The sequence below is a fragment of the Phyllostomus hastatus genome, unplaced genomic scaffold, assembly GCF_019186645.2.
Source record: "Phyllostomus hastatus isolate PE091 unplaced genomic scaffold, TTU_PhHast_1.1 phas_scaffold_345, whole genome shotgun sequence".
Lineage (NCBI taxonomy): Eukaryota > Metazoa > Chordata > Mammalia > Chiroptera > Phyllostomidae > Phyllostomus > Phyllostomus hastatus.
The window spans coordinates 11,120,093-11,146,041 of NW_025334024.1; the positions used below are offsets into that span (position 1 = coordinate 11,120,093).

The 25,949-nt window shown below is 42.0% G+C and overlaps 1 protein-coding gene across 1 annotated transcript in view; it reads right to left on the minus strand.

Moving 5' to 3' along the window:
* CNTNAP4 (contactin associated protein family member 4) overlaps window positions 1-25,949 on the minus strand; it is a 234,159-nt gene that overhangs the window by 177,594 nt on the left and 30,616 nt on the right. Inside the window, exon 2 of the mRNA XM_045818618.1 lies at window positions 14,928-15,038. Coding sequence (XP_045674574.1) covers window positions 14,928-15,038 — 111 coding nt within the window. The remainder of the gene's footprint in view (window positions 1-14,927; window positions 15,039-25,949) is intronic.

The window sequence follows — 25,949 nt, forward strand, 5'->3', positions numbered from 1 at the left end:
CTGAAACAGAACGTACACTAAAGAAGTGTAGGAAGTGGGGGGCACCTCTGGCTGAGTGATTAGGGAAACAGGAATAGTTCGTGTAGACTCTAGGCAGGATTGTGAAAGGTCGAAATCAAGAGTTAGAGCCTCCCAAGCAGAGAGCTGACATGAAGGCAGACAGAGGCAAGGCCCATTTTTCAGGATGGCAGTAATTGCACTGAAGGGAGGGAGAGGACAAGGAGAGGGCAGTGGTCATTAAGGCAAGAGAGGAGAGTAGAGCCAGAGTGTAGAAAGTGTTTCCTTCGAGGCGAAGAAAACAGCTGTCCAACCTTTAGAACCCGAAGACCACTTAGTGCGCATTTTGTGTTCGGCACACACGTGCATCACAAATTCTAGGCAAACTGATTTTAAAAAGAGACCATCCACAGTTGGAAATGTACACAATAAGCAATGCTTTTAGATCACTAGTAATAAGTGTGATTATTGATATTGATTTACAAGAAGATAGCATTTGCATTCTCTTATCCGGCTTGGTGATGGACAGTTTGATCTACACGGGCAGCTTCCACAGCCAATTGGCTTGACTTCTCACTTTTCATATTAACTAAACAAAAAATCTTAACTCACATGATATGTCACTGACGGAAACAGAACATGTACATTGTGAATATACAAAACAATGTATTTATAAATTTTTTAAAGCATCAAACAATCAAGCCCTGGGAACATGAAAAAGTCTTTTCATTCAGGTAGTTAGATCTTATGTTTTTGAACAATCTAAACACTACTAACAAACTCTCCTCACATTTTTCAAAATAGGAAGAAAGGCAGAAATGAGATATTAAATATTTTGCATGACAGTCCAATTTTTACAAGAAATTGCAATATCTTCTTCCCCAACATTATTCTATTTTGGCTCATAAGAGATAAGTTCAGGTAAGTCGTATGCTGGTAAGTTTTTAATAAGTTGTTCTCTGGGGGGGAAAGTCCGCTTTGATAGCATTTGTCAATTCCTGTGGTGTAAATGCTCCCTCCATGACAGATTTCAAGCACCCGACCTGACAGTTCTGAGTTGGGAAGAGCGGCTCACAGGGGGCTCTCACAAGCCAGCAGGTTATTAACTGTATCTCAGATAAGCTACTTTAGCAAAGCAGTTGGAGTCATGCTGAGGTGATGAATTTCTCAGCTACACCCTCAGGTATGAAAAATGCATTTTTTCCCTAACTCCATCTAATTTTCTCTCTGGAGCTCCTATTCTGCCTGATGGAGAAAATCAATCTAATCATTTCAGAGGAACTCGGCCCAGTTCATGGATTGCTCAGGCAATTCAGGATTATATGTCTGTCAGCTTCAAAATGCTTGCAGGGTCCTCCCTCCATTCCTGCTGACCCTGGACTTACTTAGTCCTGCGCTGTGCAGGAGGACCCCTTCTTGGTCATCTATCTACACGGGCGGTGAATGACCCCGACATTCAAGCAACTTCCACTCTGCTCTCGGTCATCTGTTGCAGGTCAGTTGGGACGTGCCTCATCATAACACGCTGATGTTCTTCCTCCCATCCAGGCATGACCCTTTGCCCACACCCACGCTCCACTCCCGAACTTCTGCATGCTTTCCCAGTGCCCACAGCAGCCCCCGGTCCTCCTCACACACCATCTGGCGCTGATGTCGGGTTTTTCCACACACCACTGTTTCTGCATTGCAGCAACAGGATGATTTAGTGGCTTCTCCCAGGGTGGGGACAGACTTTTCTCCCAACACCTGCTGGAAGCACCTCTTTCACATTCAGATCTTTGAATGAGAATGAAGGGGTCTGTAACGCTTCCTGCTATGGACTTAGTTTGAAGACAGGACTTCAGAGAAAGTGAGTCTTCACACATCTGACCTTCTTCCTTCCTTTCCAAGCTCTCCTTCAGGCTAGTCAATTTCCCTTTCAAATCATTTAGATTTCAGACCTAAGAGGCACCCTCTTTGTTCCCAAGCTGTGAGGTGACCCTCTTTCCCTCAAGCTCTGGACAGTGAGCCTATCTCAGCTGGGAAGCGAGACGAAGGACAAGAGGGAAGGTCGTGCCCATTTCTAATCTTCACATCCCACTTACAGAAATAGCCTCTCAAGGAATTGTGGTCCTTAAAAATGCCTTCATTTCATCATGATTAGGGGTATATGTGCTAACCTTTTCCAACATCAACCAGCATATTTTAATGCAGAAAAGCAGGATCTACTGCCCACTTTTTAGTACACTCCCCAGCGACCTCAGTTTGGTAAGAGTGCAATGTTCAGACGTGCTCCTGGCCATGACTCTCTTCCGTTGTCTACCCAGTGCTGCCTCAGTCCAGACACACAGCGTTTTCCAACCTCCAAAACGGTACACTGATGACCCAAAATACAAGGAGCAGCACTTTCTCCTACAGTACGGTTCACCAAAATAAACCACATTGAAAGTTTGGTGAGTATTTTGCTCGTATACAAGCAAGTGCAGGATTAAAATGCAGAAATCAAAGTAGTTCTTCCATCAAAGAAAATAGGAGTCTAGTAGCACTCCCACAATATTTACTCCTACACATGCAGAGCCACTAAAAATCAGTTTATGAGAATGTCTTTTCTAAGAGAGGAATTTTGCAAACAGCTTGTTCTTCTTTGCTTATTATTAGTGATGAGATGTGGTTTCGGTATGAGGAGAGCAACCCTGACGCATGTGTAGTTCTACTCTCACAACACACTAGAAACCACTGGTTCAGTTCCTTCTTATAATTTGTAACTACTGATATCCTCTGCTGAGACAGGATTCTCCTGGTTTCCTTTAGTTCTTCAAGCATATTTTACAGAATTGATTTAAAATCTTTGTTTAGTAGATCCAATGTCTTTGCTTGTCTAGCCAGCATTTTTCTTGTTTCGTTGCTCAGATGAAGTCACCACATTCAGATATTCACATGTCCCAGTTCATATGTTTCAGTCTTCATACTAAAGCCAGTCACCCTTATGTTTATGACATGTTGTAAAGTTCTATTTCTTATATGTTTATTTCTTTTATGCTGTAATGCATCGATGATGCATCAACCTTTATGTATTTTCACTAGTCACAGAACTGATAACATGTATGTAGTACTAACAGGAAAAGAACAAGTCTAATAAATATCAGTGATAGCAAAGGTGGGTCCATTTAAAGAAACTGTGCTCAGTGAGTGGTAGACAATTCACAGATTATTTAATAGTTTAATTTCTGAAAGTTCAGGTTTTTTAATTTCCTTCTCCTTGAAGTTAACGAATTATCTGCTCGACCCCTGCAGAATATTAGCTGGACTCAGGACGCACGTTCGGAAACACCCACACACACCGTGGATGTGGGGCTACGAGTCCCAGGCAGTCCAAAACACAAGGTCACGGCTGTGCTTTACAGTTTTATAAATTACAGTACAGTTGACATACAATACTAGTTTCAGATATACAACTAAAATTTACTTTTCTTGAGGAAAGCCTCAAAATTGCATGACAAATTGTATGACAACTGTATGGCCAGGTATATGAAAATAACACTGTTTAGAAATCCAACAATTGCACTGGGTGGTAGCAGTGAAAACAAAATGGAGTGTGAGAGAGAGACTGAGAGCCACGGGTGCACAGAATTTATCACCTTCAGGGAGAGGAAACAGGAGAGGGGAAAAAAGGTGATTCTATTAATTTTAAGCCACGGTGATTAAGATAACCACAAGGAACCCGGAAAGAATACTAATTACAAGTAGAAGCTGCTTTGGAGGTGATATATCTAACCTAAGCTCTGTTGAGCTTTTCAGAGAGGACCTCTCGCAGGCGGCGGGGAAACCCCGGCAGGCAGCTGACACGAGGAGAGGAGATTGTCAGATACGTCCCCCCTCCAGCGCATGCATCCATAGGAGGTGTGTGCACAGGCCTGTCCTTGAGGCCCTGGAGGTGGACTGGCTCATTCAGGGAGGGCATGCACAGTGCCAAGGTCAAGGATGAGGCTTCCAAAGAACCCATAGAAACATTCTCATTTTGGCACAGAGTCTCTGACCTTGTTTTTCATTTTCATATGATCAGATATTTTTACACAGTCTATTAAGTCTGTTGTATTTTATATGGCCAATTACAGAGTCAATTTTATATGTGTCCCTTTTATTTTCTACTGTTCATATTTATTACATGTCAGTTTTTTTAAAGATCAAGAAAGGTAAGAGAAAAATAATAAATAATCCTCCAAACACTTAGGTGTGACTTTCAGCTAGCTCTCTACTGAGCTTGCTAGAACTCTAAGGCCCGGCCACTGCCCACTGGAGGAGAAAATCTGGTATCAAGTCCTCTTTGAGGAGAAACACAGAGAAGTCCTTACAAAATCGTGTCGTTTTTCTACATCTTTTTCTCATGAAATCACATCTATAGAGCAGCCTTCAGAAAGATCAAAGTTAAAAATCCAATAAGAGAATTCATGGAGAAGAATTTAGATTACAGAACTATGAGACAGCTAGATAGCATGTACACAAAGTGACCTTAGCCAGAAGGCAGGACAGGAGGTCTGCGGCTCACGGCCCTTCCACAGCAGCGATCGGCCCGCCGTCCACGGACAGGCGTCCCCTGTGAGGTCTGACTGCAGGTCAGGAGCTGCCCTGCCCTCCCAGTGACCCACAGGGAGACACTCGAGACTGCCCCTGGAGGCAGGCCCACCCATTTTGGTCCAGGCTGTGGTCCAAGAGCAGTTCCGCCCACCCAGAGAGCAGGCAGGAGTCACACCCATCGGTGTCACCGTGGCAGACAAGCCGACCTCAGTCCACCCGCATGATTGTGCGGCAGCCCAGACCCCACCCCCAGCCCCCCACGGCTGCCACCAGGAAGCAGTCCTGCCAGGAGACAAGCCAAGGCCTACCCCAGAGCCAGGCCCTCTGGCCTTGCTCTGACTGTGGGCACAGAGGCAGTCCAGTAACCCGGCTCTATGACCCCTTGCAGCTGAAGTCCAGAAGCAGCCCTCCCCACTCGGGGACATGGAGGGAGACACTCCCCTCAGTGCCTACTTTGATCCAAATGGAGACCCTGAAGTGGCCCTGTGACCTGGCTCCATCTCCTCTCAGCCACAGTCTGAGAGCTGTCCTGCCCAGGCGGGGACCTGGCATGAGTCACACTCCTCCAGGCCCCTGAAAGCAGGCCTGCTGACCTTGGTGTGACTATACATCTTGAAGCAGCCTCGTGACCCCTCTCTGGCACTGCTCTGCCTCAGTCTGGGGATAGTCAGCCCCCCGCCACGGACCTGGCAGGAGGCACACCGACCCATGACCCCAGGCATGGGGTCCCAGCTATGGACCCTGAAGCAACCCTGTGAGGGGTCCCAGCCCCTCCCGGTCACAGGCTGGGACCAATGCTGCCTTCCCAGGCACCTGCCCAGTGATGCCCCTTCAAATGTAAGGACAACAATACAGGGATACACAGATCACAAAAAAATCAAGCACAACTGACGCCATCAAAGGACACTAACAAACTTCCAGTCACCAACCACAAAGACATGAAGGTCTAGAAATTGCCTAATAAAGAATTCAAAATAATCATCTTTAAAGAAGCTCAGTGAGATAAAAAGAGAACACAGAGAGGCTAACAAAATCAGGGAAAAAATACATAAATAAAATGAGTGGTTTCACACTTCTGAGAAACCTTATAAGATGCATCTCAGAAATCTCAGAACTTTCCACCCTGAAGACAAAAGGGCGAAGATTTTATCCATCAGTTTTCACATTCTATGTGTCAAGGTTAGCCTCCCAGGCAGGCAATATCTCCCACACCCCACCATGGAATTTATGATGCCCATGGATTCCCTGGGGCAGATCATCCCTCAGCATCAAAGGAGCCACAGGGTAGGAAGCCACAGGTAAGTGGTACAGCCCAAGATGAGTCCCTTGTTATACCTGTGGGAAGCTGGACTTGGTCCTTACCACTCAAGGTGGAGAAAGAGGCGGGGCTGAGAGGATGTGCCACCCAAGAAGAGTCTGATAGATTACAACACATCTTTAACTGTAGTACTCTCTCATACCAGTGAATGCAACGAGGACGGCTTTCCACTGCTAGCCGTCCCCACACTTCTGCTCTATCCTCTCCTGGGGAAGATGCTCAGGACACCTCTGTGCAGTATCGGAGAAGAAAGCGCAAAGCCCCTGCTTTCACTGTTTCCGTGGTTATCAACCGGCCACGATGTCAGAGGCGCGGACACAGTGGCTGACAGGGTGCATTCTCATTCTGAGTCTACACATGTATGCTAATATTTTGTTTAGAGAACTTTGCATTTATATTCATGAGAGAGAATGGCTTTTAATTTTCCTTTCCTGTTTGTCCTTGACAAGGTTTGGCATCAAGGTGATGCTGGCCTCATGGAATGGGTTGGGGAGTATTTTGACTCTTTTACTGTCCTCTGGAAGAAAATAAGTAAGAATAGAGTCTTACCTTCCTTTAAGTGTTTGGAAGAATTCGCATATGAAGGCATTTGAGCCTGGAGTCTTCTCTGCTGGAGCATGTGAATTATGGGTTTACTCTCTTTAACAGACAGAGAAATATTTAAATTTTCTGTCTTATTTCTTAGATTACTTTTGTAGGTCATGTTTTTCAAATAAATTTTTAATTCATTTAAATTTTCACAATTATTAGCAGGGAGTTTGTTAAAATATATTTTTGTCTTATTGGTTATTTGTATTGCATATTTTTTGTTAATTAATGCACTTTTCTTTTTTTCCTATCTTATTCTTACTTTCAGTTTCATTTACTATTGTTCTAATTTCTTGAGAATTGAGAAATAGGCAATGGATGGACTGTTAATATTTAGGGTTTTTTTGTAATATATGCAATGAAGGCTATTAATTTGGTCTAAGCTGCAGCTTACAATTGTGACCTACAGTATTTTATTATCATTGAGTTAAAATGTTCTCTAATTTCCACTGAGATTTCTCTTTGGGAAGTATATTAATTAAATTCCACACCTTTCTGGGGTTTTTTAATACTTTTAATTATTGATTTCTAGCTTAATTGTACCCAGGCACTAACTGTACAGATTTATTGAAATAAATAAATTTGAGATTTATTGAAATACTGTTTATGACCCAGAATGAATTTAAGCAAATATTCTAGGTACACTGGATAAGCATATGAATTCTGGAGTTGTTGGAAGCAGAGTTTTATATTGCAGTGCATTAAAATATAAATTACATATTTACATATTTTGTCAAATTAATCAACTTTGCTGTTAAAATCTTCTGTATTTCCACTGGGTTGGTGGGAGTTTTTTTGCCTAATTCTTCAAGTTGCAAAGTGAGCAATATTTAAAAACCCTCACAATGTTTTGTGTTTCAATTATATTGTCCATATCTCCTACCATTTCTGTCCATTTTCTTTGTATGTTTTGAAGCTCTGTTATTTGGAACAGAAAATGTCAGCCTTACTCTATATTTCCTTTCTCTCCAGAACCTTTGCCCCCGAAGGCCTGGCTGGCTACCTTGGGTTCTCTCAGATAACTGTAAGCCATTCACCCTTTCCAGCTGCTTTACCAGTTCATAGAAATGCAGCTAACCGGTATGAGCTGACCACCTGTGCCTCTCCCAAATGCACGTGTTGAAGCAGTAACCCCCGATGTGACGATGTCTGGTACTTCTGGAGCTGGCAAAGTTCAGATGAGGTCTGGAGTAAAACCCTCATGCTGGGATCAGTGTCCTTAGGAGGAGAGGAGGACAGCGAGCTCTCTCCCCATGTGCCTGGGCCAGGGGCAGGCCACAGGCGCCCACAGTGACAGGACAGCTGTGTACAAGCCAGAAAGTGAGCTCTCTCACCAGGGAGCAAATCTGCTGACGCCCTGGCCCTGACATTTCCCCACCTCCAGCACTGGGAGAAACAAGCATCTGTTGTGTCAGCCACCCAGTTGACGGTATTTTGTTACAGCAGCGTATGCTGACTAAGATACTAACTTTTCTAAATTCATCATACAGACAACCCCTCTGCTAAACTTGGTTTCTTGACCATGAGGTAGGACAAAGTCTTAGGCAAAACTGTGTCACCCAGAGTTTCCTGGGGGTCAGGCTGTGTGTGGAAGTTCGCCTGAAGTGGTTTGGCTTCTTCTGCTTCTTCGTCCTGCTTCCTCCACTCCCTCCCCACTTTCTCCTGGGGGCTGTCCCCTATTAGACCGCTGGCACCTCAGTCACCAGCCCAGGTGTGCTTCTTGGAGGACCCAACCTAAGACACCCTCCAAGTACTTAACTCACTTTATTTTCACTGTACCTGCGTGTGAAATTTTCCTGCTCAACGATGTGAAAAATATCAGAGATACGCCAAGAAATATGTCATGTATTGTTGATAATTTTTCATCTTATGAATATACCAAATTTAATTGACCAAATTTGAGTCACTGTAGCAATTTCAGTAGGGTCATATTTATCGTTTGAATTCCTAGATTTTATAACAGTTAAAGACATTTCCTACGCCAGCAGCATTCTGTGTCTTCTAGTTTGAGATGCCTTAGAAGGACAATCCGCCTGAAGGTGCTCCCCTTACCCTCCCACTGAATCCATTTCACTCACTTACATGCCTTGAAAATTTCCATTATTAGAGTTAGAAAGGAAAGACGTTGCCTATAGAATATTACAAATAAAAAGTATGTTGTCATAGAATTTAGAAATCCTCAAAATCAATCCCATACTTTTATAGGAAAGGAAAACAAAGAGGGGAAATGTCATTTCCCAAAGGCCACCCACAATTTAGGATCATAATCCAGTTTTCATGATTCTAAAACCAGCATTTTTTATCATTATAAATTACTTGGAAGTGGTTACTTGGCACATTCACTCATGTTATATCATCAGGCAGATTCAGAGCTAAAGAAAGTGTGCTACAGGGCAGACCAGGGTGATGAAGGGTAACAAGGAGGGTCTACCAAAGCTACACGAGGGTGGGACGTCTCCTTAAGAAAGGGGGCCCAGAAGGGAGCACAGCATCCAACGTAAGGGGAGAACGGAAAGGTCAGGCGGACAAACATCTCTGTGTTAAATCAAACGAACTGACAGAAGTGATTCTATATTAATTCCACAAGTGACAGCACACTCTCCTCTGCTTTACCGAATACAGGATATAAGCTTATCGAGAAACAAGATGTAAACCTTCATTCATTTTTATTTCCCCTTCTCAAGGCCGGTACACAAAATATAATCTAGAAGCACAAGTGACACACCACTGACCATAAAATTGATCTGCAACTTCATTCTCCACACCTTCACCAACACGCTCATAAGTTTTTTTTAACTTCACAAACCAATTTCCAATTACTAAAGAAGTAAAAATATTTTCAATAAAACCATCAGCTCACCCTAATTCACAGACTTAAACTAAGGATATATGAGATCATTTCTTCTTTCCTTCAAGCTCATAATGAACATATAAAATATAACTGTAAGTCTTTGACCCTGCTTTGCTTTATAATTAACCAGGAATAAATCAACTCTTCCTACCAGATTTATGTGGAAGCCTGAATTCCCTGAGATTACCTTTGTATAAATTAGTGTATATATTTAGTCCTGTGAGGTTTGCTAAAATGGGGTTAATTGGCAGGTCACACTTTGAAACTGTTTAACACTCTCCTGGGACTGTGCTTCCGCAATTCTCGTGACCACACCACAGCACCGCAATCATTTTCAACAAGGCCAGTAGCATTTCAGCACTTTCCTGATGCTGCCTATAGAAAATCAGGGAATTACAGCAGAGAGGTTAGATGTTCTTCCTGTCCTTAGATGAGTAAGAAGTAGCAGGGATGTAAACCCAGGAATGCTGAATTGATTCCAGATATGCCTAATGCCGAAGTGTTTGCTCTTCACCTCAGATTTTATGATCCTCCGGAGAGGGTGCAAAAGACAGAAGCAGAGCAGGGTAGCTGAGGTTCAAGTGTGCCGGGGCAGTGTGCATTCTGTGACTACAGGGGTGACGCCGAGCCATCTAGTCAGATTTCAGAACTCTCATCTCGATTTTAAGAACTGTGCACCTCCTAATCCCAGAGATCAGTTAGGCCACATGGAAGAAGAATTAGGCTGAGCTACTAAGAAGTCATGTGCCACAGCCTGAATCAGCACGGAGGGGTGGGACGCTTGCAATTCCAGTAATTATTGAGGTGCCAAGGGCTTACTCCGCACATCAGTCCCTGGGTGGGGTGGGGACGCAGTTGATGCAGAAGCAAATAAACTGCGAGTCTCTCTGACAAACGCGGCAAGTACAGGCCTTCCCCGATGCAGTAAACGCTGCACACTGCTGGGACAGTGAGGCTGGCCCGCCCCCTCTCTGGCCCTGGCGACCTACCAGGCACATTCCAGACCCGCAGCCACTGTGCCAATGAGACTCCACTCCACTTTGGCTGAGTCCTTTTCAGTCCTGTGCAAAATTCATCTTTTATTCTTTCCCCCATAAAGAAAGTATTGGTTACCAAATATATTAATGTTAGCGTCTTTTACATGTAATAATTATAAAAAATCCCATGCAATATGTTTAACAGCAGGAAATATTTACCTCATCTGTCCTCTTAAGCACTGAGATGCAACACCCATACCTTGGGAATTTATCTTTGGGACTTTAATTTAAGCATAATAGTTGAATGAGAACAGGCACAGTGATCTAGGGCAGTAAGAATCGCCAAATAATTCTTCACTGAAGGTTGTAGTGATTCTCAGTAGAAGTCCAACCAAGAATGAGAGTTCTCTCTGTCACTAATTTCACTACAGATAGATGCTTGATTTAACAGCAGATCCTACATGCCTGGGAGAGCATTGTTTTATCAGCATTTAGAGCAGAAGGGCTTAGCTGTGATTTAAAAAAACAGATAATGGGAAAATACAGACAAATATTCAACTTTTAGCTATACAGGAACCATCTCGATCTTTCCCAGTAGATGAGAGAAACAGGTAAAGGTCAGAAATGTCACGGGTTCAGCTCCAGGCCACCACAACAAAGAGAGTATCTCAACAAAGCAAGTCATCGTCTCTCGGCTGGTGGAGGGTCTTGCCTTCTGTTTGTGAAAAACTTAACACCCACGAAGTGCAATACCGGGAAGTGTGCCTGTATTTGTCACTATGGAAGCAATCTGTTATGCACTTACATGCATGTCCATATACTTGTGTATGTGCACACTCATATATATAAATGCTTTATTTTTGCTATGTACAATAATCTCACTTACTTTTATCATTTTATTTTATCATTTTATCATTTTTTATCATGATTATTTTATCTTACTTGCATGCCCAAGTGCAACAGTTTGCAATAACCCATTTCCCAGGTTTCCAAGGACATGGAAACACAAACTTTCACTGGGATTCCAATGCAACCTCAGGAAGAGCTCTGCATACTTGGCTTCTTTAAATTCTGTCCTAAGAACACACTTGGACCATCACATGGTGCACCAGAACCTGTCTGAACTCTACATCAACAATAGCAAAAGTCTGAGTTGCCCATTATAATTCAAACAATGCTGAAACTGCAACAATGGAAATATTATAGAAAGGCAGAGGGAAATTTAATTTCATTATAGAGCCAGGATTAGCAGTGTTTTTTTTTGTGTTGTTTACAGTTTAGTTTGGATTATAGTTCTCTGAGCTATGAAATCTGCCAAGTTCAAACTGAGCTGTACCTTCCCGTGCAAAGGAAGCATGAAAAGGAGTTGTTTACTCAGTGGCACTTGTCCTAGTTTCCCAGGGCTGCTCTAACAAAGTATCACTACCTGGGCAGCTTGAAAGGACAGAATTATTTCTCTTACAGTTTTGGAGGCTAGGAGTCCAAAATCAAGGTGTCGGCAGCTTCATCTGCTTCATCTCTCTCAGTCAGCCTTAGAGAGGAACCCTTCCTTGCCCCTTCCTTGCTTCGGGTAGCTACAGGCAATACGTGACCTCTCTTGGTTTGTAGCTACATCATTCCAGTTTCTGCTTCTGTCTCCACCCTGCCTTCTGTCTGTCTTTTCTGTCTCTGGATGTCTCCGAATTCCATTCTCCTGATGAGGCCTCATTTGGAGCCACTCTGCTCTGATACAACTTCAGCTCACATCTGCAAAGACCCGATGTCCAAGTAAGATTGCATTCGTTGGAATCAAGGTTGGGATTTGAATGTATCCTTTGGAGGACACAATTCAGCCTTCAATGGCACTGAAGTGGAAATTTTTAAATAACATACTGCAAAAAAAGCATGAATTTGTCTTCTTCCTTGCTGGCAGGAATGGACACATTAGCCTCCTCCTGGTCCCCTCCCCCATTGGAGGGCCTCGGCATTCTCGCAGTTCTTGTCTCACGGACGGAAAGCAGCAGCTTGTGCAACTTGACTTCTCACTTCTTGCCGGTTAATCTCTGGCTCTAAGTTTTCCAGATTCCACAGGAAAGTGGTGACCCTACTCGTCTTTCCAGGACACTGGGACCTTTATTTGTTGATTTAGTTTATTTATACATCACCTGCAGGTAGCCTGATCTAAATACTACAAGGAATGTTGCCATACTAGAAATAATATATAGCCTTCAATAAATCACTCAAAATCTGACATTCCTTTGTGAATGCTTCATGTAATTAAGAGGGGGGAAAAAAAGAAAAACTAAATGAAAAAGAAAAATGTAATCAAGTAGGTTGACAACCAGCAAAAGATAATTAAAATGATCCTGTTTTGTTTCTGTTTCATTAACATGCAAATGAGATTCATGAAGTTTGAATTGTGTTTCACCAAGAGCCATAGAAACAGATTAAGAATGAAAATGAGTCCCACTGATGGAGGCTTCTGATGAGTATATGAATTAATGAAAAATATAATTTTATACAATTCATAACATATATATACTTTTTTGTGATTTATTGAATCTCAACAACTGAAATAAAGGTAAAGAGTTAAATTAAATTTTGTATCTCCTTCCAAAGGCCAAACCCTATGAAAGCTTTTATCACGCAAATGGAGCGATGGCAAACGTTAAACTCTGCTTTACTTTAAAAGTGAGTACCAGATGGACCTCCTTCTCCTAGCAGGGCTGAGATGGCAGCTCTCCAACTGGGGGGACCGTGGCCGCAGGGCCAGGACTGGCCCTCAGAGGGCTCAGGAGAGCCCACTTGCCTGTGATCAGTAACGGGTTCAGAACTGAAAATAGGGAGAGATTGTGCAGTGGGACCAGTAACTCTCACTACAGGGCAGGTACAAGTAACCAACAAGCATTACCAACACAGACATATTCACAGCCCCCAGCGCCCCCTCTGGTCCAAGGATGTCAGTGATGACTCTCCATTGATACTCTCCCACTCAGAAACACATTATGTCAATTCTACGCAACAAAAAAGAAACACACAAGCCCTGGCTGGCATAGCTCAGTGGATTGAGTGCGGGCTGCGAACCAAAGTGTTGCAGGTTCGATTCCCAGTCAGGGCATATGCCTGGATTGCAGGCCATGGCCCCCAGCAACCACACATTGATGTTTCTCTCTCTCTCTTTCTCCCTCCCTTCCCTCTCTAAAAATAAATAAATAAATAAATAAATAAATAAATAAATAAATGAAACACACATAAGTAACTGTCTCCAATAACATGAGATAAAATTTTAAAATAATCTTACATTTAAAATCACTCTAAGCTGTTAGATATTTATAATGTGTACCAGATGGCAAAACACAGACAGCCAAACACATACACACATACACACACACACACGATCTATTCGTTGTGTCCAATGTTCAATGTCCTCACACAAGAAACAACAGAACCGAGGATAACATCAAGGAGTAAAATCAGAAGTGGCTGACATATGGAATGCTAGAAGGGCATAATAAATGAGAAAGTCACAGCTTTAATAACACATGATGTCAGTGCCTATTGCTTCATGGCTGTTAAAAATGTTTTCTGGGTTAGCACCGCCATAGAGTCCCTGCACAGGTGGTCTGAGCCTTAGCATATTATGAAAAGGGACCACAATAATGTTCTGTCCCTCAGTGCACAGTCTTGAGATTCTCTCTTATTTCTACAGCAAGTCGCCATTTAATTATCTGAGCTTTCCTCTAAACATATTCAAGCAATCACACACAACCTAAGAATCAACAATATGAACTGAGTGTCCCTAAAGGGGCATGAAAGCTGATTAAGTTCCCGTTCCTCAACAGGAGAGCAAGCCACGTCATCCACACTGAGAACACAGCACACTGAGAGCTTATTACTTTTAAATATCTCGGAACTTTTAAAATTACTTCTTCTGACAAACTTCCTTGCTTATCTTGAAACAGAGGGCCAATGAAATTTTCATGGCTACTGTATACATAATGATTGTATACAGATGTTCCTTGACCTACAATAGGGTTAACTCCCACTAAACCCCATAGTAAGTTGAAAATAAGTCAAAAATGCATTTAATACACTTAACCTATTGAACACCATAATTTAGCCTAGCCTGCCTTAAACATGCTCAAAACACAATATCCAAAGACGTTGGAATCACAGTACACTGTGCAGCACTGGTTGTTAAACTTGCGGCCATGTGCCTGACCAGGAGCCACACCTCACTGCTGCTGCCCACACTGAGGGAGAGTGTGGAACCATATATCAGAGCCCAGGAAATGATCAATGTGCACTGCTTTCACACATCGTAAAGTCAAAAAATCCTAAGTCAAACCATTGTAAATCAGGGACCATCTGTACTGTTGTAAAAAAGTTTATTTTATAGGATACATAAAAAAAGTTGCCAGATTGGAAGAATTCAGTTCTTTAGGTGCTGAAATGATCATGCAGGATTTTTAAATGGGATGTGACCCTCTGCCATTCCAGCACCAATCCTACATGTCACGTATATCCCGTGAGCTTCTGCCATTTGCTTATTTAGAAACTTACTTCCATTTACAGTATATTGCTTCTAATGATTTTATTAAAAGAGAATGGAAAATTAATGAAATTCATTGTGAACCAATCAGAGGGGAAAAAGGAGACTTACCATCTCTTCGATTTAGCCTTGCAAATCCAGGACCGTGGCTGCTAGAGAGCTCGGAGGAACTGCTGAATGATGCCTGAGACAGAGCAGACACCAGAGGCTCATCACAATCATCTGCCAAGAGGAAAAAAAACCATTCAGGTTAGTACAGTGCTGACAGCTTTCCTGGCTTCAATAGATAAAAGAAACACGCAAACAAAACAAAACAAAACTGGGATCTCTCACAAGATGCCCACTGCTTACATGCAGTCTTCTTCTGGAGGTCTGTTAAGTTCAGTAACAAAAGGAAAGCGATTTAAAGACAAGAGAATATGATCAAGGAGAAGGCAAACTTCACAGAAGTGACAAAATAATGCATCTTCAACTGGAAGTTTTACTTAAATAAAAATGCCTAATTAGTATAAAGTTTATAAATAAACTTATGTACGGAATAATTTATAAATTTAACTACATGAAAATTAAGAACTTATGGTGGCCAAAACTTATGTAAATGAAGAGAAATACATCAACACATTGAAAATACTGGCACAATAGTATATGATTTGTATTCCAAATTAAGGAAAACAAAATAAAGAAAAACAAACACTACCTTTAAATCAGTTAGAAAATGCATTATAAAAAATGGCAAAAAGAAAAACTAGCACAAGCCAAGACCAGAGAGTTTACCAAACAGAACCAATATAAATTGATGTTCAAACTCATCAGTAAAAAGAAGTGCAAATCAAGACTACACATCAGTACTATTTTACAGATGGCAGATTAGCAAGATCTCAGAAGTCTAACAACACCCAATCATCCAGTGTGGCTCAAGAAAGGTTCCAATGCACTACTAGTGGGATTGCAAACTGGAGCAACTACGTTTAAAATACAATTTCCGTCTTCCAGCCAAGATGGAGGAATAGGTAGACACACTGTGCCTCCTCGCACAACCAAAAGAAGGACAACAACAATTTAAAAACAAAAACAACCAGAACTGACAGAAAATTGAACTGTATGAAAGTCCCAAAACCAAGGAGTTAAAAAAGACACATCCATCCAGACTGGTAGGAGGGGCGGATCAGGCAGACGGGTGGAGAGGACTCACAGCAAGGTGGTGGTGGCTGGCAGACCCGGCGGTCCCACATTCACGAGCAGATCAACCAGGAGAAACTGGGGAGCGAGACAGATCACACAACCCAGGGTTCCAGTGCGGGGAATTAAAGCCTCAAACTATAACAGGGTGCAGCCAAGAGGGGAGACCCCAAATAGGGATTTGGAATGGGGTCCAGAACTCAAGGTGTTCAGGAAATATTAAGATGTCCTCACCCCTTCCCCTTCAGGTGTGAGTTGGGGGAAGGGACACAAGGAGCAGGGCCACTGGGAGCTGTTTTGCATAGCAACACCTCTGCAGCTAACCTCTGGCGTGGTCATTTAACATCTCTATAACCTTTAACTGGTTGCATAGATATGTTAAATAGCTGTGGCCATGCTCTGAGCCAAGGTGATGGAAGTAACTTCCCCACCAAGATGTGACTGGGGGGCAGGTCCCCCAAGTTACAGTGCCTGCGTGGGAGCTTGGAGAAGATTGGCTCCATGACATGGGGCCACGCCTGCCCAGACTCACGATGGCAGTCCAGTAAAGCTGAAAGGATATTAGAGTGCTGACAAGTGTAGCCGACTGTGGGAGGAGTCAGAAATGGGGCTGCAGAGGAAGATTGGCACGGGGATTTAAACCAAGCTGCAGCAGCCATTGGAAGAAGAATCACGCAGTTTTGGCAAAGTGAGGACTCCTGCGGCCATTGTGCAGGGAGAACCACGAGGCTTTGGCAGAGTGGGGACTCCCGCAGCCCCGTGGGAGAGAATCACCATGTGGCTTTAGCAGAGAACCTCCACTCGGCTTTGGCACAGTGGCGACCCCCCTCCTCACAGCCATTGAGGAAGGAGAGCCACGCGGCTTTGCCAGAGTAGGGACCCCCACAGCTTTAGAAGGGGTAACCACCACCTGGCTTTAGCAGAGATCCCAGCGACACAGCTGCTGGTGCCAGAAACCGAGGGAGGCCTACTAGCTAAGACGATTACTAGGAAGAACCAAGGGCTGCCTGAGCCAAGGACTTCTATTTCTTTTCCTGAGATATGGTACCCCAGACTGGGCAAAGGGGGAAGGAAGGACTGTGTGTGTTTGTGGGTGTTTTAAGGAACTTTGGGATTTTGATGAAGACATTAGGTCACTACTTTAAGTCTGTACAGCATTAAATAAACATTTCCTTTCCTTTTCACAAACCTCTGGCATTGAGAGATGTCTTTCCTATAAGGCAGTGGACATAACGAACCTGGGGGGTTCCTTTAATAATATAATAGTATATTGCCCTTGGCCCCCCTTGGCCCCTTGTGTTCTGTAACAAAACCACTGACTGAAAACACTTGTGGGTATTGAGGCGCAGGGAGAAACTCCCAGCCTCACAGGAGAGTTCGCTGGAGAGACCCACAGGGTCCTAGAACATGCACAGGCCCACCCACCGGGAATCAGCACCAGAAGGGCCCAGTTTGCTTGGGGGCAGTGGGGGAAGTGACTGAAATCTGACAGAGAGTGAAGTGCCATTGTTGCCTCTCGGACCCCACCCCTACATACAGCATCACAACCCAGCAACTGGGTTGCCCCGCCCTGGTGTACACCTAAGGTTCCACCCCTCATATATAACAGGCGTGACAAGACATTAAAAAAAAATGGCTCAAACAGAAGAACAGATCAAATCTCCACAGCAAATACAACTAAGCAACCAAGAGATAGCCAACCTATCAGATGCACAGTTCAAAGCACTGGTGATCAGGATGCTCACAGAATTGGTTGAATTTTTTTCACAAATTAGATGAACAAATGCAGGCTATGCTAAGTGAAATAAAGGAAAATGTACAGGGAACCAATAGTGATGGGAAGGAAACTGGAATTCAAATCAACGGTGTGGACTAGAAGGAAGAAAATAACATACAATCAGAAAAGAATGAAGAAACTAGAATTCAAAAAAATGAGGAGAGGCTTAGGAACCTCTAGGACATCTTTAAACATTCCAACATTCTAATTATAGGGGTACCAGAAGGGGAAGAGGAAGAGTAACAAGTGGAAAAGTTATTTGAACAAATAATAAAGGAGAACTTCCCCAATCTGGCAAAGGAAATAGACTTCCAGGAAGTCCAGGAAGCTCAGAGAGTCCCAAAGAAGTTGGACCTAAGGAGGAACACACCAAGGCACATCATAATTACATTAGCCACGGTAAAAATGAAGGAGAGAATTCTAGAAGCAGCGAGAGATAAGGGAACAGTCACCTACAAAGGAGTTCCCATCAGACTGTCAGCTGATTTCTCAAAAGAGATCTTGCAGGCAAGAAGGGGCTGGAAAGAAGTATTCCAAGTCATAAAAGGCAAGGCCCTACATCCCAGATTGCTCTATCCAGCAAAGCTTTCATTTAGAATGGAAGGGCAGATAAAGCGCTTCTTAGATAAGGTCAAGTTAAAGGAGTTCATCATCACCAAGTCCTTATTTTATGAAATGTCAAAGGGACTTATCTAAGAAAAAGAAGATAAAAAACATGTATAGTAAAATGACAGCAAACTCACAATTATGAACAACCACACCTAAAACAAAAACAAAAACAAACTAAGCAAACAACTAAAACAGGAACAGAACCACAGAAATGGAGATCACATGGAGGGTTAGCAACAGGGGAGTGGGAGGAAGAGAGAGGGGGAAAAGGTACAGAGAATAAGTAGCATAGATGGTAGGTAGAAAATAGACGGGGGAGGGTAAGAATAGTATGGGAAATGTAGACGCCAAAGAACTTCTATGTATGACTCATGGACATGAACTAAAGGGGGGAAAGGTGGGTGGGAGGGGCTGTGCAGGGTGGAGGGGAGTGAAGGGGGGAAATGGGACAACTGTAATAGCATAATCAATAAAATATATTTAAAATTTAAAAATTAAAATTAAATAAAAAACAATTTTCCCACTTGAACCCTCCGCAATCATGTTCCACCAGTTTCACTGACATGTCCTCCTGGAGAAAGCGTCCCTGAGATAATTCACTGCTCTCAGGACGCTTTACTTCTTATTCAAAGGTGCGATACAAATACTAGTATTCTCTGTAGCCCGTGAAAATAAGAAGCTGGGAAGCACTGATCTAGTGAAACTCTGGCACTTGTCCACCAGGAGACAGGTGCAATTTCTAGCAACAATGCTCATCACAGCAAAAAACTGTTAACAATCCAAACATCCAAATACCAAAGAACAGATCAACAAGTCATAGTTCTTTTCACAATGCAATAATATACAACAGTAAAAGGAAACACACACACACATACACACAAAAAGGCTGGATCTTAAAAACAAACTTTTTAGTGAAAAAAATCAAGTTATCATAGGCCATATAACATGTTTCATAGTTATAAGAATCTTAAAAAACAAGAAAAAATCTAAATAATATGTTGTTTGTGGATATATGTGATTTAAAAAATCTATTAAGGAGGCTTGGAGTGGTGAACAAACAATACAATGTACAGATGATGTATCATAGAACTGTACACTTGAAACCTGTATCATTTTATTAACTAATGTCACCCCAATAAATTCAATAAAAATATTAAAATTTTAAAAAGTAAGGAAATGACAAGCATAAAATTTTGCATAATGGTTAATTCGGAAAGAAAGCAATAATATGTATATATCAAATATATGTAAATATATAGAAGAGTATATGTCCATTCTCTATCTTTTTATGATTATCACATATAAAATTTTAAAATAAGGTACAAAGAGAGGGGAAAGGTATAAGAATAGTATCATGCAAACCAGGATATCCATACATGTTTATTTGATTTCCACTAATCCTTCATTCCACGAAAGGTATTTGCCTTTTATTTTATACAGTTATTAAGTTGTTGCCATTGTTGCTCTAACCAGAAAAATATTTCTGTCATATTTATTATGTAACACATACTGGTAATTTAAACTCATACAGGGTTACTGTCCCAATTTTAATTACTAATAAGCAATTCAATTTAAATTAAATTAATCTAAAAATTCTCTATATCATTCTCAAACTTTTGACATTTATTCTCCTTAAACACAGTTTTTAACAATTTCTAGCAGCTTTACTACTTAAAATATTCACACTACAATATTTTTCTTCAGTCCTGCTATTTGAAATGTGTTTTTCTTTAAAGCTAAATGTCTAAAGTACCTAACTGATAGGTAAAAATTTACCAACTTCACATTTTAATGCCTTTCACAAGAATTTGCCTAAGGTAGCATTTTACTTTTTAAGATGCTGTCCTTTTCATTTAAAGTTCACTTTTTCTTCTTTCACACCTTAAATTTTTTAGCTAACTCAACACAGACTTGGTAACTGGCCCACAGTGCTTGGATACCTGCTGAGTGGCTTAAATACAGACGCTGTCAACCTAGTTTTCCTAACTCAAGTGTTAAGCAGTGCAGACATTAAAAGACACAATCCATGGAGCACTGAAAGGAATCTCATTACACCCAACCACAAGTGACAACCAACATGCTTTATGTGGAAATTCTGATCTGCGAGTTTGCACGTACAAGTGAGTGCATTATCTGTGGGCAGGGGGAGGGGGGAGGGTGTGCACATGTGTGTGTTGACCAGAAACAGTCATTCTTGAATTATTACCAGTATTCAGGTGAGTGAGACAAAAAAAGGGGGGGTATTTAACGGAAATTCACAATTATGCAGAAATAAATGTTTTGGATGTAAAATGCCTCTAGTGCAATCAGTCACTCTAAAGGCATATATTTATTGCTCATTTGTTTTGACACTATAAACTAAGATTCAATACTGTTCTATTTTTAGGTAAAAATGGAATTAAAGTAAGAGAAGACGTGCTTGTTCCACTTGTGGAGAGAGGAATGTGTGACACGGGACACGGAGGCGGGCTGGCCAGGGGCCCCTGGTGTGTGGGAAAGTCCTCGCTGTCGGCCTGAGTGGTGTCACGTGACGTCATTATTCCTTGCCACGAGCATACACTCCCTCCCAGGTGTTGTATGTTTACGTAGCAACAAAATGCTTTTAAATGGTTCTTACATAAAACAATAACTAGCACACGTTCAGTGGGTGCTCAGTGCGAAGAACAACCATCCCACACATAGTATCTTTATGACTCCTCTTTGGGGTACTAATATTACTTTTGTTCCAGATGAGGTAACTGAGACACAGAGTTTGGGTAATCTGCTTGTCTCATTGTCATGGGACCCTGATATTTACAAGCTGCACTGGGGTCGAGAACCCAGTATGTAAGAACAGCATGACCACCATGACTGTTCCTTCAGGTCCGGAGCGCAGGAATTTCACTGCACACCACAACGACGTGAATAAACTATCTCTGAAGAAGTTGTATGCTCCCATGCCAGGCTATTTATTTATTACCTGTTCGATCTACAATAGGATTGACACCAGCAAGGAGGGTCTCAGACAGCAATAATGATTCTGGTGTAAGTAAAAAGAATATTTCCCTCTAGACTTTAATGAAATGAAATTCTGAAGTATCAATCTCCTGCGAATTTTGTTCCAGAAAACTAGTTTGCTCTGGCTGCACCAGTAAACGCAGTAAAATGCAGGTTCTGGCCGTGCAAAGCTGAGGACCACAACTGGGGGGTGATTTTGTCCCCCAGGGGAATTGAGCCATTTCTGGATACACTTCTGCCATCACAACATGGAGGTACTACTGGGATCTAGGGGATGAAGGTCAGGGACGTTGCTAAACATCTCACAGTGCATAGGGCAGCCCTCCACGGCAAAGAATTGCCCAGCCCCAAAGGTCAACAAGGCAGCAGCTGAGCACCACTGTTCCACACGCTGGTAAAGACAGCCCAGCGATCTAGTGTTCCAAACTAATCTCTCAGCCAGGACTCTCAGCTTCCTCTCAAGTTTCACTAATTATTAGCTCTAATTTACTGCTTTTCAGAATGCTTCTAATCATGTTCAGAGTGCATAAATACATAGGCATTTAAGCGAGGATCTTATCAAATCTGAAATAACAAATTATTTCAGTTCAAAATATAATGCCGCTGTTTTTTAATTAAGTACTTCAGATCATTGTCATTTCACCAGGGACATATATGCGTACATATATTACATATAGAATAGGATACATGTATTACATTATATATAATATTTGTGTTTGTATGATATTTGCATCTGTATTTAAATTATACATATAATACATATATGTATTATAATATATATACACAGTAAAATAGACATGTGTGTATATTATGTACATAGTTACATATATAATGTATATATAAGCTGGCCCTGTATAAATGCTAAGTTGGCCATCAAATCATAAGTGTGAGTGATGGCATACATTTATTGTATGGTATCCTTTTAAAAATATGTATGAACAAGCCTGGCTGGCGTGGCTCAGTGGATAGAGCGCTGGACTGCGAAGCAAAGGGTCGCTAGTTTGATTCTCAGTCAGGGCACATGCCTGGGTTGCAGTCCAGGTCCCCAGTAGGGGGCACATGAGAGGCAACCACACACTGATGTTTCTCTCCCTCTCTTTCTCCTTCCCTTCCCTTTCTCTAAAAATAAATAAATAAAATCTTTTTAAAACAATGTATGAACATATTTGCATATGTGTACGTTATATATGTATAAATGTATTACTAATAATAAAGCATGATTATATGTATATATATGAGTGCATTTCACACATGTGAAATGTGCAGATACATTATATAATTGTATACATAATATTGTTTAAGTGCATGTATTTATGTGTAAATAAATATTGGCATATTTATATTATATATACATTGATTTATATGTGTAACTATATTTTATACTCTATGTATAATATAGTAATTATGTTACATTATATACTATTACTACATATTACATACATATAATATACAGTATAATGCCACATATTATACTATTGTGTTGGGAACCACCCTGCCTGGTTTCAGAAGCTGTAACCCCCCCCCCCAACCATGGCTAAGTCTAAGTGAGCTAACTTCAGACCAGAAGCCACTAAGGAGACAAAGCTTATCTCCCTGGCAGGGGTGCCACTTCTGCTCCTTTTACTTCATCCATAACTGGCCCACAATGCTTGATCAGTTAGCCAATGACAGGTAAGATTCCCCAAGGGGGAAAGAATCTAAGACAGGCATGATCATGGGGAGCCCCAGGGAAGGACTTGGGGAGACTATAGCAAAAGTGGGTGATGGACCCTCGCCCCTTGGCTTTGACAAAGCCTGAGTCCTCATCCTGTCTGCAAGAAGTCTCCTAATCTCTTGGCTGCCTTACTTCCACTGCCTGCTTTAAGCCTGAAACAATGACAGAGGGTGGTGCAGCCCTGTGCTGGAAAGGGCGGGTTCCCCAGGTGATCAGGTCTAAGAAAGAATACGTAAAATCCTGTGAAACCTGCTTTGTTTAGAATGCTCTCAATTAAATGATAAGAGTCCAAGCAAGAGGTGAGTTTGTTCCTCAAAGTTTTGTAGCCCTTTAGCTAACAGACCCTGACTCAGAATAGGCCCTCAGAGTTCTCTGTATGCTATCTATTGTTTGATCCTTACTGCCTGACAATAATTAATGAGCTTTACCTGTATTCCTGTGCAAAGTGTACCCAATAAAAGCCCATTGAGGAAAAGGTTCTTGGCCCTTCTCCTTTGAGAGATCGGCCACCTTTCCTCTCCAAGCAGATCATGTCTTGGTAGACTTATTCTCATCTGTGGTGGCTGGGGTGGGGGGACGTGAGGGGGTGCCCTGCGGGTAGAGCCCCCCCAAACTCTTGTTATATATACAACATATATAAAGTATTCCATACATATGATTTACATAATGTAAATATACAATATACAACTCCTGCCACCTTTGCACCCACCCCTACAAGTCTCCAAAGGACTGTCCACCACAGCAGCTGCCAAGCAGGGGAACCTGGGCTAAACACAGAGTGGAGCCGTTGGTCCTGGGCCCTCCCCATCTGCAGCCCGGTCCTGAGCGGACGAGCAGCCAGGCTGTGGACCTGACTCGCCCCCAGTGCTCTGCCAGTGCCACAGCCACTCCCCTCTCTCCAGCGTCGCACACGTCACCAGCACGTGCTTGCCGCCTGCTCCGGTCCCACAGAGGCCCCAGGTCCCAGCTCCCAGCTCCCCTCCACTACCTTTTGGCACTAGAAGGAAGGTTTCTAAATTGCAGGAACAACATGGAAATTCTTTGCTGCCCTCTCCAACTTTTAGGATGGGCCTCTAGGAGACTGGGAACTTCTCTCTATCAGTGTTGCTTACTGTACCCACGCCACCTCCACATAGGAAAGGCAGGGCTGCCAACCCCCAGCCAGAGACCTCTGGGCCGCACCCCCCTTTCAGAAGAGGGGCTGGAGGGGTGCAGGCCGCCCTTCCCACAGGCTTCCAGCTGCCGCAGTGCAGGCTGGGGCTCAGTGGCACTCACTGCCCACCCTCACCCAACCACGCCGCTGCTCCACCTCAGAGCGGGACCAGGTGGAGCTGGATAACCCTTACCAAGGAAAGGAACTTTGACCAGGAGGAAAAAGGCACATTCTAAGCAAAGCGGGCACAGGAGAGCATGAAAACTCCATCAGACAGTCCTCAAGGGGGAAGGTGGTGCCACAAGTCAAAATGGTAGCAGAGAATGTCTGATTAGTGACTTGTTCTATTAAGGGAAGAAATGAACATCACTCTTACTACTCTATGCTTCTCCAAAATCATATTACTTTTTATTCAGTGTTTTCATAGTGACATTAGAATTTCCACATGAACTTTGATATACCATTGGAAATGTGAAACTAAGTTTTTAGTCTTTTTTGTAAAAAAAATTCTATACACTGACTACATAAGGAAAGTTTCATTGAATTCTGTTAGAATGTTCATCTTCTTAGGGGAAAAAAACAATTTTTGCTTAGACATTTTCTCTCTCTCTCTCTCTCACACACACACACACACACACACACCTTATAGCTTTCAGGTCAATATCTGAGAAAACTCATCATTTACTCTTCATGTGAGAGAAAAACCATTGCCATTAAAAAGACAATGATAAATTAGAGCTCTGGAAAATTGTGCATGTGAAAAATTTCAATAGCCTTTTATAAATAAAGATGCAAGCTATATTGAAAGTATTTTAATATAGCTCAATCAAAAGTAATTTAATTTTATTTTACAAAGGGCTTTAATGCATGATTCTCAAGTAAGTAAAAGCGGTTCAGTTTTTAATAAAAGTAATTCAATTTTCTTAATCTCTGTGTAATACTACCTGCACTAAAATAATGGGGACATATTATTGGCTGCTTTTGTTCCCAGTGCTGTACATGTATTAACTCATTTGATCCTGACAAATACCCTACACTATTTGATACCATTAACTCCATTGGACAACCAAAGAAAAAGAGACACAATGGTTAAATAATTTACTCCAGGACACAGAGCTCCTATTCTGAGCTAGCACATTGTTAAAACAAGTACTAGGCATCTAAAATAAACTTATAAACTTGACAAAAATAAAAACAGGGCTCATTTTCAGTAGCATTCAGTTTAGTTGCCAATGATTAAAAACAGCCTTTGTTTTTTGGAAGACCTTCTAAAATCAGTTGCATGCCTGCTAGTGAACCATGTTTCTCACAGAAATATTCATTGGAGAAGGACAGGACAAGAGAGGATAGGATACATAACAAGCATGATTAAAATTTTCAAAAATTCCATGCGTTAGAGGTGGGGGTGGGGCCATTGACAGGAAGGTTTGGAGATGTTAGAATTTCAGTCTATTCAGAAAATAAAGTTTATTTAGACCTAATCCAAATATTCCATTGACAGACTTAAGATTAAGGAATGACATTCCCTTAAATATATATATTTCTTTAAATGAAGTGTTTTATTCCAATCTATATTATTAAAATCGTCATTCAGTTGAAATTGGAAATCATCAACTAAGAAAGTGTGGGATTATGCTAACAAATATCAAAAATATTGTGTACAAGGTAACATTTTATCCGAAAGTTAGACAACAATACTATTCT